At 43.1% G+C, this 13,102-nt stretch overlaps 1 protein-coding gene across 7 annotated transcripts in view; it reads right to left on the bottom strand.

The window, feature by feature from the left end:
* The window catches only part of LOC106611509 (protocadherin-19), a 90,285-nt gene extending 78,759 nt beyond the window's left edge, over positions 1-11,526 (bottom strand). For 2 of the 7 annotated variants that reach the window (XM_014211789.2, XM_014211788.2), the window contains exons 1-2: positions 8,262-11,526; positions 4,334-4,448 (exon numbers count right to left, since the gene is read on the bottom strand). In XM_014211789.2, coding sequence (XP_014067264.1) covers positions 4,334-4,448; positions 8,262-10,408 — 2,262 coding nt within the window. In that variant the 5' untranslated portion in view covers positions 10,409-11,526. Of the gene's footprint in view, positions 1-4,111; positions 4,467-8,261 lie in introns of all 7 variants that reach the window. The other 5 variants (XM_014211786.2, XM_014211785.2, XM_014211784.2 and 2 more) reach the window with 3 other exon arrangements.
* Positions 11,527-13,102: the final 1,576 nt, after the last annotated feature.

The raw sequence follows: 13,102 nt of genomic DNA on the forward strand, positions 1-13,102 counted from the left end.
TAATTGTCTCCACCACCAACTGATCTGCTATAATTAAGCCATGGAAGAAGAAGAAATTAAACCAGCAACATGTAGTCTTTTAATCTGCAACCACAACCACATGCAGGTCAACCAAACAACTCTCAGCTGGTAATACATAGGTTATTCCTGTTTAGCTACCATTTTACCATGTAGTTTCTTAGTACACCTAGCTTGAAATAAAGTACTATTAAAAATCTCTCTCTCTGAAGTAGGATAATACAACCCATGTCAACAGCCTTGGTTTCTATAATGACTGCCTCACCTGGTTCACTAACGACTTCTCAGATAGAGTTCAGTGTGTCAAATCGGAGGGGCTGTTGTCCGGACCTCTGGCAGTCTCTATGGAAATGCCACAGGGTTCAATTCTCTGGCCGACTCTTTTCTCTGTATATACCAATGATGTCGCTCTTGCTGTGGGTGATTCTTTGATCCACCTCTACGCAAACAACACCATTCTCTATATATCTGGCCCTTCTTTGGACACTGTGTTAACAAACCTCCAAACGAGCTTCAATGCCATACAACACTCCTTCCGTGGCCTCCAACTGCTCTTAAATGCTGGTAAAACCAAATGCATGCTCTTCAACCGATCGCTGCCCACCCGACTAGCATCACCACTCTGGACAGTTCTGACTTACAATATGTAGACAACTATAAATACCTAGGTGTCTGGCTAGACTGTAAACTCTCCTTCCAGACTCACATTAAGCATCTCCAATCCAAAGTTAAATCTAGAATCGGCTTCCTATTTCGCAACAAAGCCTCCTTCACTCATGCTGCCAAACATACCCTCGTAAAACTGACCATCCTACCGATCCTCGACTTCGGTGATGTCATCTATAAAATAGCCTCCAACACTCTAAACAACAAACTGGATGCAGTCTATCACAGTGCCATCTGTTTTGTCACCAAAGCCCCATAAACTACCCACTACTGCGACCTGTATGCTCTCGTTGTCTGGTCCTCGCTACATATTCGTGCCAAACCCACTGGCTCCAGGTCATCTATAAGTCTTTGCTAGGTATAGCTCTGACTTATCTCAGCTCACTGGTCACCATAGCAATACCCACACGTAGCACGTGCTCCAGTAGGTATATTTCACTGGTCATCCCCAAAGCCAACACCTCCTTTGGCCGCCTTTCCTTCCAGTTCTCTGCTGCCAATGACTGGAACGAATTGCAAAAAAATCACTGAAGTTGGAGACTTATATCTCCCTCACTAACTTTAAGTGTCAGCTGTCAGAGCAGCTTACCGATCGCTGCAGCAGGTACACAGCCCATCTGTAAATAGCCCATCCAACCAACTACCTACCTCATCCCCATATTTGTTTTTGTTTTTCTGCTCTTCTGCACACCAGTATTTCTACTTGCACATCTTCATCTGCACATATATCACTCCAGTGTAAATTGCTACATTGTAATTACTTCACCACTATTGGCCTATTTATTGCCTTACCTCCTTACTTCACTTGCACACACTGTATACAGATTTTTCTATTGTGTTATTGACTGTACGTTTGTTTATTCCATGTGTAACTCTGTGTCGTTGTTTTTGTCGCTTTATCTTGGCCAGGTGGCAGTTGTAAATGAGAACTTGTTCTCAACTGGCCTACCTGGATAAATAAAGGTGGAAAAATACAAAAATACCTAATACATGTACTGGGTGCTGATGAGACCCATATACACCAATAACACAAATCCTATAACATTAATGAATCTCCTAAAATCAAATCCTCATTATTACATATGAAGTCTTTCACTCTCCTGTTTTCAATTATTCTTTTTTTTCTCTCATTCAAATCCTAATGCCATTATTCCATGAGGCTTGGCTTAGAGTTCATACAGTAAGTTGGAAATAAACAAATATGATGCCCTAGTGTAAAACTGTAAAACGGTGGTTGACTCACAGATGATTACAGGAGCGCCCTCGGGCCAGGGTGAAGACAAACGTTTTTGAGGATAAAGCATGACTAATCTCACTAATCACAAAAGTGCCCCTGTGTCCTAGCTAGACCTCGTGAAAATGTGGACTGGTGGAGTCAAGTGGGTTTGCTCACCGTGACAGAGCTATTATTGGTCATTTCACAGATGCACTGTTTGTTTGCGCTCTACATTAATGGCTATGCAATTGCACTTGACAACAGTTTTTGTAATTTAACAGCAATGTGTGAATATTTAGTTACTGTCTTCTAAATGTCATAATGGAGAATAAATATTTGGCTTTAGCTGCAGCCTGCTTGAGGGGGAGAATGCAAACACACACATGCACATGAACATACTCCCGCCTCTCTCTCTCTCTCTCTCTTTCTTCACCCAGCTCATCTATCTTTCTTCCTCTTTCCCTCTCTCCCATTGACTAACAATCAGCACCTCCTCTCTCCGTCTGTCCACAGGAAATATGCACAGGGTCGCGGTCAAAGGGATGTTTGTCAACGTCATGTGGAACGCGGAGCTGCGACAGAGCTTGCATGTTAAACAGACCCTCTGCCTTTATCAAGCCAATCACAAACGCGAAAAAAAGAATGACAAACACGGTGGAGCCCAGACACCTGGCATTAAGACACTCTCCCTCCCTCCTTTCCTCCATCCCCTAACTCATCCCTATCAGACACCTCCAAGCTTTGCATATCAGAATCTCAGACCTTATTTGTCTCCCTCTCTTCTCTTTTTCATTAACAGAAACATATAAAGGCCTCCATAATCCCGAAGAAAATATATATTTTTTTTTTATTGGATGCTTAAGCCTTCAAGACAGGCTACTCCACCTGGATTTTACAACCACACAGTCATTTCTTTGTGCCTGCGTTTTGCTCATAGAGAGGTCTGTGACCTGAATGCTACCTGTGGGTACATAAAGGCCTGGGCACGGCATGGCGGCATGCACTTGTTCCCCCCTACCAGCTCTTGAATTTACAGGACCTCTCTTTCTCTCCCTCTTCCTCTCCCTCTCACTCCCCCTCTCTCTGGCTCCATCCGTCCCAGACAGTCTGCAGTAAATCAGCATGGCTGTAAGTGGGGCCTCATCGACCCCGCGGGATCCGATAGGAGCTCAGATCCTCAGTGGATCAGCCAATCAATGGCTCAATAACTGTTCTTATGTTTCTGGTTTTGTTTTTAGGCTTTTCCACCCTTCTTCTCACTGAATGTCAAACGGGGATTGGAGTCATCAAATATGTGATGGGTGGGGTTGCTTTATTTGGGACTGAACAGGATTGTGAGAACCCCCTACCCCACTGAGGGCCATAGAAGTAGGTCAAGCTAGAGAGGATGTCCAAGGAATCCAATAGACTAGGGCATAGAGGCAAAAATCTATACTCTAAAGACCAGCTAGTCGGCGTACACTCTTGTCAGCTTAAATAGCCCTCTCGAGCGAGGCCTTTGCTGTCTTCAGCCATACATCACTACGTCAATACAATCAACCCTATGCATAGTGAGTTGACTATAGCTTAATAATAGCTGGCTGCGTGGGGTGCAAAGCTGCAGCCTTGGCCTTGACTGCATGACTAACACTGGAGCCTATTGGGCCGTTTGCACTGTTTGCACATGGAGCATTTAAGCAATGATTATTCTTTCTTCTACCACATGTGGTGGAGCTGATTAGCCGGGTCAATGCGTCTGGCAGGTGTTCAAACTCCTGTTCTTTTGCAATAGCTCAGCTCACAAAAAACAAGGCAGGTAGGTGGAAGCCAAATAATCAATTTTGTCAGGCCTCCAAATTCGCGCTTGGCACGGCTCGCTCTTATCCACAGGTCAATCCCTGTACCTGGGTAAACCTCTGAAATGCCTTGATTTATTTCTCTCAAATGCAGCTACTAACACACAAGACCACACATGGCTGATCAGATTCTATTTCAAACGAGTAGGAAATGTACCGTTACACTGAGGGTATAGAAGTATGATCTGGTACATTTCTACAACATATGACCTTGTAACTGGCCCTGACATGTCTTAACCATCACTCTCCCCTGTCCCATACACCCAACCCCGTACATCCACCCTCTGTCCCCCCTCTTCCCAAGGGCATTGGCACAGATTGGCACAGCAGCAACAAGCCGCAGGGACAGATCAGAGCGAACTAAGCGTGGTCTCACCTCAGGCAGCGGCATGCCGTTGATGATGAGGTCAGGCTGCTGGGGGCCCTGCCCGCTGGCGAAGGAGTGCTGCTGATAACTGCCGTGGTTGGGTGCAGCATTGCGTGAGTTCTGGTTGTCCACGTTGATGAAGGTGCTCTCGGAGCGCCTGCAGCCCAGCGGCAGGCTCTGCTGGTGGTAGTCGAAGTAGTTGAGGGAGGAGGTGAGAGATGAGCAACTCACCACGTTCATCTTGTCCGTCTCCTCCACGTCGCGCGGCACGAGGCGGATGTCGTTCTTGCTCAGCTTCTTCTTCTTGCTCGACTTCTTCTGGCTGCCGTACGAGTACTCCGCCACCCTGCGCAAGTAGAAGAAACTGAACAGACTCAATAAAGCAGTGCTCTGTTGTATCTGCCCACAGGCAAACGCCGTTCAGTCAGAGGCGCCCCGCCCGGCCATGCCAGGGTGCTGACCGAAAGGTCCCGTGGTGGTGGCCAGCTCATTGGTGGGCATTCAGGGTAGAGAGAGAGAGGAGCCATGCTCAAGTGACCCCAAGCCTGACCGCCTTCCCCATGCCACCAATGGAGCCATCATCCCTCATTTGTTTGCGTTTGCATGCTCGGCACAGTCGACATGTCTCACAAACAACAAGCACACACAATGCAAACATGCCAAACCACAAAAGCACACACACACACAGCAACAACAAGACAACAGACAATACTGAAGAGCACCAAACAAATTTTGCAATCATATTTAAAGCACAGCCCCACTGCTAACGTTAATTCCCTTTTTTCTTTCATTACCAAGCGAGGCCCACTGGCAATATGGAGTGCAGGAAAACTGTAAAATCAAATTCATTTAGAAACTAGTGTCTGTAGCTGTTCCCTGACTGGAGCAGAGCATTTTGATTCTAATCAGCCTAAATGAGAAAGCCAGAGATTCTTTATTGAAAGCATGCTGCTGATGCTCAGGCTGGAAGAAGACAATTTCCATTCTCCATTCAGGCTTGCAAATTATTATGAGAGGAAGTTTTATTTTAAGCAGAATCCCTTGAATCCCTCCTGACCCGAGCCTATTCCTCTGAGTTTTTAACATGTCGAACATTTGCATGGACTCCCACTCTCCAAGAATCTATTTTTAGCCCTGGTTGGATGGATTGTGTTATTTACTCTTGTTTCTACCCTGCATCTAATAAAACTTGAGGCCCTGGCTGCATATGCTGAAATGCACATGTAGGACTCCCCCATCCTTAGTATTTACGGGATGGGTCCTTCTTTTCATTTAAGATGCTCTCCAGGTCTGTTCCTCCCTGCCTTCATTCTGGAAAATAAAATGTCAATAGCAGCCTTGGACTCTATCTTTTTCGGGGCATCTCAAAACTGTTATTTCTCTCTCGCGCGCACGTGTGCGCTCTCTCGTCTGAGTAGGGGAGAGAAGAGACTGTGAGGGTCAAAAAAGAGAGCGCATCGTTCTGTTATTGTTCTCTCTAGTACTCCTGGGCCCAAAATCGAAAAATGGACAGGAGAAATCCTCCCGACTCAAAAAAAAATTGCAATAAATTGCAGATAAGCACTGCATAGGTTTGAGGTGGTAGCTAGCTATTTAGGAGCACTGCACATCAATATAGATTAAAGTACCCAGCAGGAAGAGGATTTTTATGCCACAAGACAGGATTTTTTAAGGTGAAGGTTAGGTAGTGTAGGGCAGATATTATTTGATTTAGCCTAGTTGTTTGTTTGATTGGTTGGTTGTTTTCTTGTGTATTTCTATTGCAGAAATAGAGCATTGTGGGTCACATCCAAATGAAAGAGTGTGCTGGGAAATGTAGTAGGCTATGTTTTTCAATGTGACAATGACAGACATCTTTGAAAGAACAACAACATATAAAATGCCCTAAATCCCCTTAAAATTGGCTTAATAAAATTACTTATGTCCAGAGTCTTTTGCCTCACTCTCTAAGAGCATTGGTTTTTCAGAAAACAAACAGATGTTTTTATTCCAATGTCATTAATTACTGTCTGTGTGCTGTTTGTGTTGACAACAATGTGACTTTGAAACTAGAAGCTATGTGACATAACAAGTGAGGCCCTAGGGCAGTTGTCCATACCGTACATAGAATATTGAATGTGAAAGTGATCTTCTACTATGAGAAACCCTGATCAAATCTACATCTCTGAAGAATAAGGATTGGGGAAACACGATGTGGATATCTGATATTGCAAATCCATGAGTGCTTTAGATTTTAAATCAACATTGACCAATATTAACCATAATCCATGACCATGTGTGCCTGAGAAAGTCCACACCTTTTTTTGAAAAATAAAGTTGTCTGCACACCTTATGTAATTCTAGGTGAATAAAGGAGAAGAAACTCAATATTTGACAAGAAACTGCAACACAATGGCATTATTGTAGGCTATGCTTCACAGCAGGGGTTCCCAACCTTTTTTCCCCAAGGGTCCACTCAATAATTATTGTTTATTGAGATAGCCTATATTAAATATAACACTAATTTGATTTGGTTTAATTTCAGGAACCTAGGAAAATGTTGTTTTGAAGCTCATTTCCTGCAATTCTACGTAGTTTAACATGACCCATGACATATTTTAGGATGGCTATTTAATGATAATAATAATAATAATAATAAAAAATAAGGAAAATAAAGTATAGAGCCGATTTCCCCAAATATTATTCTGTTAACAGATATGTTTTATAGTTTGAATTTATATGAACCCTCAACTTAATTGTATGTATTCTCTTTGACAGAAAGTGATTTGATCAATTGATCGTGGAAGAGTCACACATTGTGTAAAATTACTTCCCAAGTAAAGTCCCATTTCTTTGACTACTGGACTTTAGAAGGTCATAGCTCAGCATCTGATTGTCATATAGACAAACCAATACTCCCATGTGCATCAGAGTCCCATCGTCCTCTGGCATTTTACAGCTTGTTTCTAGCCTAAAGCATTGCAGATTTATGCGTAGTTTTAGATCAAGGAAGGTCCCGAGCATTCCATGAAACGTTGGCGCCAAGTTTGGGGGGCACACCCCCTGAGTTGGGAACCCCTGCCTCACAGTGTGTTTAATGGATCTCAACCCAGCATTTTCGTCAATAGTCCTTTATCCGCTAGAGCTTACTGAGAGATGTGCATTTGCCATACTTTATGGAAAAACCATACACGGTCAGCCAATTGCCACACGTTTGAAACAGCCTGATGTAGCAGCACAACTAAAATGATGTTCAGAGTAAAATATGAAATATGATAATAGCTTCAGGTTAAATCCACAAATGCAATTTATATGGACATTTTAAGTGGTAATGTTGCACAGTGGTAGGTGGTGTAGCACAGTGATAGGTGGTCTAGCACAAGGAAATCAAAGTGGGAGCTGATGCTTTACAGATTGATGAAGAAAAGCCTATTTTTAGTATGATGATCAAGATAATAATGTGCTACATAATAATGTCTGTCTCCTTCTGAGGCATAGTCATACATAGAGGCATAGTGCGTTCAAAGGTGGATGACTTATTAGTTTTAGTAGTATTAGTAGTAGATCCCTCTGGCATTAATTGTATTATTAGGCGATCATTATTGATTCCATCATTATGATTAGTAACAGTAGTAATATTATTTATATAATTAACATAGTAATAATGATAATTATTACGTCATCGTTCTCACAGAATGGTAGGGTATGCTGTCTCCTTTAGCACATCCATTTGAACCTTTGGGAATAATATGCGCCAAAGATTCAATAGGTGTAAAATTCAGCTAATTGTCCTAATCTAGCCAAGATTATTGGTCCTAGGTAATGGTGAAGATTTGCAAAAAGGAGTAAGGCAAGGACGCTTGGTCTAGGAGTCCATAAGCCATTTTTGCTTACCAATTCTGAGCACCTGCATTCCTTAGTGGCGCCTAACATTCAGGCTCCTGGACATGCACTAGAAATACAGCTACGTGCACTCAATACCAGCCTGAACAACTCACACACACACACACACACACACACACACACACATACAAACACACACACACACACACCACTGAATGGGTACCAAAATGCGTAAATGTAGGCCTATATGGAGGAATAAAATAATCAATAGGCCTATAACCATGATTGACTGAAACACCAAACTAATGAGATGGATATGAAGGGCTGTTTTCAGTACCTGCAGTTGTACGTTCGGATCTCCTTGTTATCCCTTTTGCACTTTACTGCCACAAAAATCATAGTGACAAACAGGATAGCAGCAATAGAGCCCAGGGCAATGATGAAGATCAACGACAGGTTTACGGGTCCAATAGATTCCTGAGCATTCAGGTCCGGTGAGAGGTAAACAACAATGTATGCAGAGGCGGACAACGACGGTTTCCCGTGGTCGCGTGCCACCACTGTGATCTCGTAGGTCGACTTGACCTGCTCCCCGAACATCTTGGTGGACCGCACCTCTCCATTCACTTGGTCTATCTCAAAGAAAAGCCTGTCCCCCTCCGAGATGGTATAGGTCAGCCTTCCATTCTCCCCCTCGTCGTAGTCGTCGGCCTTGACTTGGGTCACCAGGTAACCCACTCCTGCGTTTCTTGGAATGGATACCTCCGCGGTACCATTTACCAGGGGTGGAGTGGTCATAACAGGTGTATTGTCATTCACATCCAAAACGACAATGCGCACCGTTGCGTTACTGGATAAGGACGGATTCCCCTGGTCCCTGGCCAAAACTTTGAAGTCAAAAGTCCTAGTGTACTCGTGGTCGAATGATCTCATGGAATAAATACGCCCTGAAGGATTTATGCTGACATATGTGTTTACGTCCATGTGTTTAATCTCACTGGGCACGATGGTGTATGAAACTGTGCCATTCATGCCCAAATCAGGATCTACAGCTGACACAGCCAGCAAACATGAGCCAGGCAGGTTGTTTTCTAGGACCATCTCTTGGTAATGTGGTTTTAGAAAGTGGGGAGGGTTATCATTTTCATCTGTGACTTTCACTACAAACGATTTAGTGGCACGTAAAGGGGGGGTACCACTGTCCTCTGCTTGGATAGTTAGATTGTACGTGTCCCTCTGCTCTCTGTCTAGCCTGCCATCAACAAGGATGGTTGAGAAGCTCTCGTATTCCTGGAGCCTGAAAGGAACGTTGCCTTGTAGTCTACACTGCACCTTACCATTCGCGCCCGCGTCCTTGTCTGAGACCCTCACTAATGCAATAACGTATCCACGAGGCGCGTTCTCACTAACTTCAATCAGCTCCGTGTTCACCGACAATAAACTAATGACAGGTGGGTTATCGTTCGCATCCATCACATTGACAGTGACTTTACAATGAGCCGGAATAGAATTGGGACCTAAATCTTTGGCTTGGACATCAATCTCGTAAATATGGGTTGCTTCATAATCCAAAGGGCCATTTACAGTGATAATACCGGTTCTAGGGTCAATTTTAAATACGTCTCTCGTTTTCTCGGTGACGTAACTGTTAAACGAGTACACAACCTCACCATTAGTTCCCTCGTCAGGATCCGTTGCATTCAAGTCAATTACAAGTGTATTAATAGGAGAATTCTCCATCACGTTCACTGTATACACAGGCTGGTCAAAAACAGGATTATTATCATTCGAATCTATTACTTTAACATTGAGCTGGACTGCGCCAATCTTTGGGGGGTCTCCACCGTCTTCTGCACTGATTTCGTATGAATAGTGAGACTGGGTCTCCCGATCTAAAGATTTTTGAACTACGAGCTCGGCAATCTTGGACCCGTCCCCCCTAGTCTTAATCTCCAGCCCGAAGAGCTCATTCGGGGTGATCGAATATGATTGCACACCGAAGATCCCCGAGTCCGGATCGCTTGCCCCCTCTAGGGGGAACCTGGTACCAGGGGAGGCGTTCTCTGAGATTTCAATGTCAATGTGGTTTGTGGGGAATCTGGGCGCATTATCGTTCAAATCCACAATTTCAACTTTAATGACACATATCTCCATAGAGTTTGACATCACCTCCAGAGAGACAGTGCACTTTGCCGTCTGTCGGCAAGCCACGTCCCGGTCTATTTTCTGATGTGTGAGGAGAAGTCCAGCCGGGCTGAGTTCCACCCATCGCGGCTCTGAATTCGAGATGACCCGCAAGTACGGCGCCCGTGGTGCAATGGCAAATCCTTGCGTTTGTGCATCCTTTGTCACGTTTCCAATGATATACCCAGATTTCTGCTCTTCGTTTATCGAGTATTTCAAATTAATAACAGAATCAACCCCAGTCCAGCATAAAATAACTATCCAAATAATTTGTATAAAATCCATCTCCCTGGCGTACATTGTACCTGTTGATTGTCCTTATATTTAATTGGGACCTTGTACGATCACGCACACCTATGCATGTCAGAGATAACGGGCAAAATCATCTAGTTATCTCATCGAAAAGTTATCCAGGGAATACGTTTTGATAAAAGAAAAGGCTCATATATGATATAAATGTTACTTGATTATATCGATATGGTCTACTTCATTGTACTCTTCTGATAAAAACCACATTGTCCAATCTGCTGCAACGTGTGAGATTTTGGGGAGGATAGAGCTTGGAAAACATTTTGAATGATCTCAGAACACTGATTTACCCATGTAAATCTGAGCAGTTCATATCAAGCAACAACTATAGCGATTGACACGATAAACCCAACCATTTCGATGCAGGGTGAAAAACCATGCAAAAAAAATCATTTAAAAATCAAAAGGGAGGAACAATCCGATGAACAGGTATATCAAAGGATAACGTTCAATGGAGATAAAATAATTGGCTAAACATTTCCAGTTAAATTCTTCCCAGCGTCATGATTCCGGTACCAAAACCACAAGGCGCATTTTAGACAAACTGGATTTTACGCATACGTTCCATCCATTCATATTGACGATTTTTTTCAAGTTGTAATGACTTTTCCTCTTCACTGGGCAATTATATCACACCACATATCCGATTGAAACGTAAAAATGATTCCGTATTGAGAAAACCCCTGAATAGCCAAAGTCCAGTTATCGAACGTAGACCAAGGATGCTGTTGCTGGAACTAGTCTTATAATGCTATTAGTGAAGACCACAGTTACCTTTTTATTTCCAGGCAAGCATTTAGAGGTTTCACTCTCTCTCAAAGTCTTGCAGCTTATTTTACTAATTAATTTCCTTGGATCTCACACATGGAGACACCGAACACATCCCGCGGCGAGATATGGTCCATATCAAATCCATTGTGAAAATATATAGAGATAAAAGGATGTTATACCGTCACAATAAGAATCAGTTCGTTTCAAGCTTGCAGCAGAGCAAAATGCAGGAACATTTCCGGCCTGAATGAGCTAAAAAGCACCACTCGTTGTCAGTAGGCTGCTAGTTGACTCCAATACGCGCTTCCTGCTCCGCTCGCATCAACAGTACACACTGCCCCAATGGACTGCTCAGCGCCTAGCGCTCAGTCTCAGGACCCGCAATCCCCTCAACCAATCAGAGGTTACACAGGAGGTTTTGGATTTGCTGGTGGGTGGGGCAAACTACAGCAACGAAAACTCGGCCAACTACCTGCACATTTGTAAAGCTGTAGATGGAATGGGTTAAGTAGTGTGGATATAAATAGGCTACATTTGTTTACTTATCACTCGATGTTTATTATGTATTTAAAGAGATTGAACAGGATCCAGGCCTAGTACCGTAGTTCTAATTAACTAACACAGACACACACATATATATATATATATATATATATATATATAGCCTAACGGTTAGACCTCTTGGTATGTTTATTATATTTAATATTTCAGGTTCTCTTTGTGTTTCTTTCAATGCAATCGGAGTGTTTACATGCTTTTTTTGAAGTACCGGTATGCATTCAGGCTTTGCACAAAATGCAGCTGCATTTTCGTTTGGGATCTGCTTCCAGTCCTTCAATGATGCTATGGCTTTATGTATCGACATAATATTTGATCTACACGTGATTGCTGATGACATCCGGATGATATAAGCTTTATTTACATAGTGGACGTAGCATATAGCTTATTGTAGCCTATTTTGTTAAAGTGGATAGATTTGATCATGAAACGCTGTAAAGCGGTTCATTTTGGCGGCTTCAGACTGCTTTAGATGCGCGAAATGTAACACCAACCTTTCTTGAGAATCAGGTAGGTGTAATTTGCCATGTAAAACGAGGACAATTTGTATCAATATAATGAGGATAAGTGTCATGTTGCATGTTATTTGTGGCACATCGTGTCCGTATCGCCGGACAATGAAACAAATGTGCTTCTAGTTGCAGCCTGCAAACTCCCCCTCTCTCACACTCATTCAGTCAGAGCGCGCGCCACACGCACACACACTGCATTACTTAGATGTGAATAAAACGGCATGGTCACTAAAATGTATAATTAGGCCTACAACAACAAAACAATGTGATTGCTTTGATGTAGCAACATGGCATGTTCTAATTAAAATCATTTGCAATTATTGTTTATGATACTGCAGTCCTTCGGTCTCTTGAAAGGAACACTTTTAATGTTTCATATCAGTTTATCTCTGATAAGACTAGGCTACTTCCATCTGCTTTGGGGTGCATGCAAACAGCAATATAACTTCCCACGTCATTCCGTGGAAACGTAGGCTAGCCTACAACCTGAGTGGCAATAGTTGATTGTTGTATTAACAGTAAAGAAAGCACACCGATTTGTGTTTGCGTCATGTCTATTCAAATTGGCCAGGTCTTATTGGTAAAATGACAATTTGTTTGAGGACACGATAGACTGCGTGCTATCCGTTGACAAAATTTTTTAAGTTATTTACTTGAATTGGTGGGTGAGTAGGCCCAGCATGTCTGTTGTAAGGCATATTTGTCCCTCGTGTGTTTTGCTGCCTTCTCACTCCTCAGCTCACTCCTTCCTTCCCTCTGGTAAACATGGTTGCAGACAACCCAGACCATATCGAGTGCTAACCGGTTTCAAAGTCACAAGGGTGACACCTAGCGTCCTTTTGCC

Source organism: Salmo salar, chromosome ssa09 (assembly GCF_905237065.1).
Source record: "Salmo salar chromosome ssa09, Ssal_v3.1, whole genome shotgun sequence".
NCBI classification, from domain to species: Eukaryota; Metazoa; Chordata; class Actinopteri; order Salmoniformes; family Salmonidae; genus Salmo; species Salmo salar.